Raw genomic sequence first — 1,384 nt, forward strand, 5'->3', positions numbered from 1 at the left:
CCCCAGCACTTGGGAGGCTGAGGTAGGAGGATCGCTATGAGTTTGAGGCCCACCTGGGCTACAAAGTGAGTTCAAGGCCAGCCTGAACTGCATAGTAAAACCCTGTCTCAGAAAGGCAAAAATGGGTGGGGGGAGCTGGTGCAAAGGGTTCTATCCCCATTATTAGCCAAAAACCAAAAAAAGTGGAAGAGTGGGACCAGCCAGGCCTAGTTGCTGGCAGCCAGGCGAGGGGCTCAGGGGCTCAGCCTAGGTGGGCATTGCCCTTGGCCCTCACCTCCCTGCTTCCCTGCAGACCTGGCTCCTGGAATTGATGAAATCTATGAGGAGAGCCAGCAGGTGTTCCTAGCCCCCGGGCACCCGCAGGACGGGCAGGTGGTCTTCTACACGGTGAGCGTCCTCCGCCCAGCCCTGTGGCCCTCCCGCCTGCCTGCTGCCTACCTGCCCTCCAACACCCTGTGTCCTGGCAGATCACCGTGGACCGCGGGCTGAAGTGGGAAGAGGCCTTCACCAAGTCACTGGGGCTCAAGGGCCAGTATGATGGCTTCTACCTCTCCTATAAGGCGAGTCTCCGCCGGCTCTCCAGCGCTGGCACTCTCGGGGGTGGGCAGGGTGGCGGTTTTCTGCCCTGTGCCTCTGGCGGGTCAGCCTCACACTCCCCTCCACAGGTGCGGGGCAACAAGCTGAGCTGCCTGCTGGCCGAGCAGGGCAGCGGCAAGCACTTCACCGTGTACAAGCCCAACATCGGCCGCCAGAGCCAGCCCGAGACCCTGGACAGCCTGTGCCGCAAGTTCCAGCAGGTAGGGAGGGCCCTCCAACAGCATGGTGGGGCTGGTGGGCCTCGGGGCTGGGCTCACCTCAAGTCGCCTCCCCAGGTCACCGCGGAGGAAGCACAGAAGCACTGGGAGAGCAGCTACGCCTACTCGCTGACGCACTGCAGCCACATGGCTTGGTGAGCGCCGCGGAGGGACGGAGGGGACCGTGGAGGGGACCCCTCAGGAGGCAGCAGTGGCACCAACCCGTGCACTGGGCCCACAGGAACCAGCACTGCCGGGTGACCCAGGAAGGCAAGGACTGCGTGCAGGGCCTGCGCCTGCGGCACCACTACGTGCTGTGCGGCGCGCTGCTGCGCGTGTGGGGCCGCGTGGCCGCCGTCATGGCCGATGTCAGCAGCAGCAGCTACCTGCAGATCGTGCGCCTCAAGACGAAGGACAGGAAGAAGCAAGTGGGTGAGTGCGCGGCGGAGGGGCGGCGTGGGCGCGTGGCCCGCTGGAGGGACCTGACCGCAGCGCCACCCGCAGGCATCAAGATCCCCGAGGGCTGCGTGCGCCGCGTGCTGCAGGAGCTGCGGCAGATGGACGCGGAGGTGCAGCGCCGCAGCCGCCCC

At 65.8% G+C, this 1,384-nt stretch overlaps 2 protein-coding genes across 2 annotated transcripts in view; one reads left to right on the forward strand and one right to left on the reverse strand.

Moving 5' to 3' along the window:
• Sbno2 (strawberry notch homolog 2 (Drosophila)) overlaps positions 1–1,384 on the forward strand; it is a gene marked incomplete at its 3' end in the record, with an annotated part of 61,627 nt that extends 60,243 nt beyond the window's left edge. The window contains 6 exon segments of the mRNA XM_013505095.1: positions 293–387; positions 468–560; positions 666–797; positions 873–949; positions 1,036–1,226; positions 1,299–1,384. Coding sequence (XP_013360549.1) covers positions 293–387; positions 468–560; positions 666–797; positions 873–949; positions 1,036–1,226; positions 1,299–1,384 — 674 coding nt within the window.
• Positions 1–1,384, reverse strand: part of Gpx4 (glutathione peroxidase 4) — a 4,288-nt gene that overhangs the window by 1,464 nt on the left and 1,440 nt on the right. The window lies entirely within an intron of this gene.

The sequence above is a fragment of the Chinchilla lanigera genome, unplaced genomic scaffold (genome assembly GCF_000276665.1).
Source record: "Chinchilla lanigera isolate Chin_1 unplaced genomic scaffold, ChiLan1.0 scaffold00094, whole genome shotgun sequence".
NCBI lineage: Eukaryota > Metazoa > Chordata > Mammalia > Rodentia > Chinchillidae > Chinchilla > Chinchilla lanigera.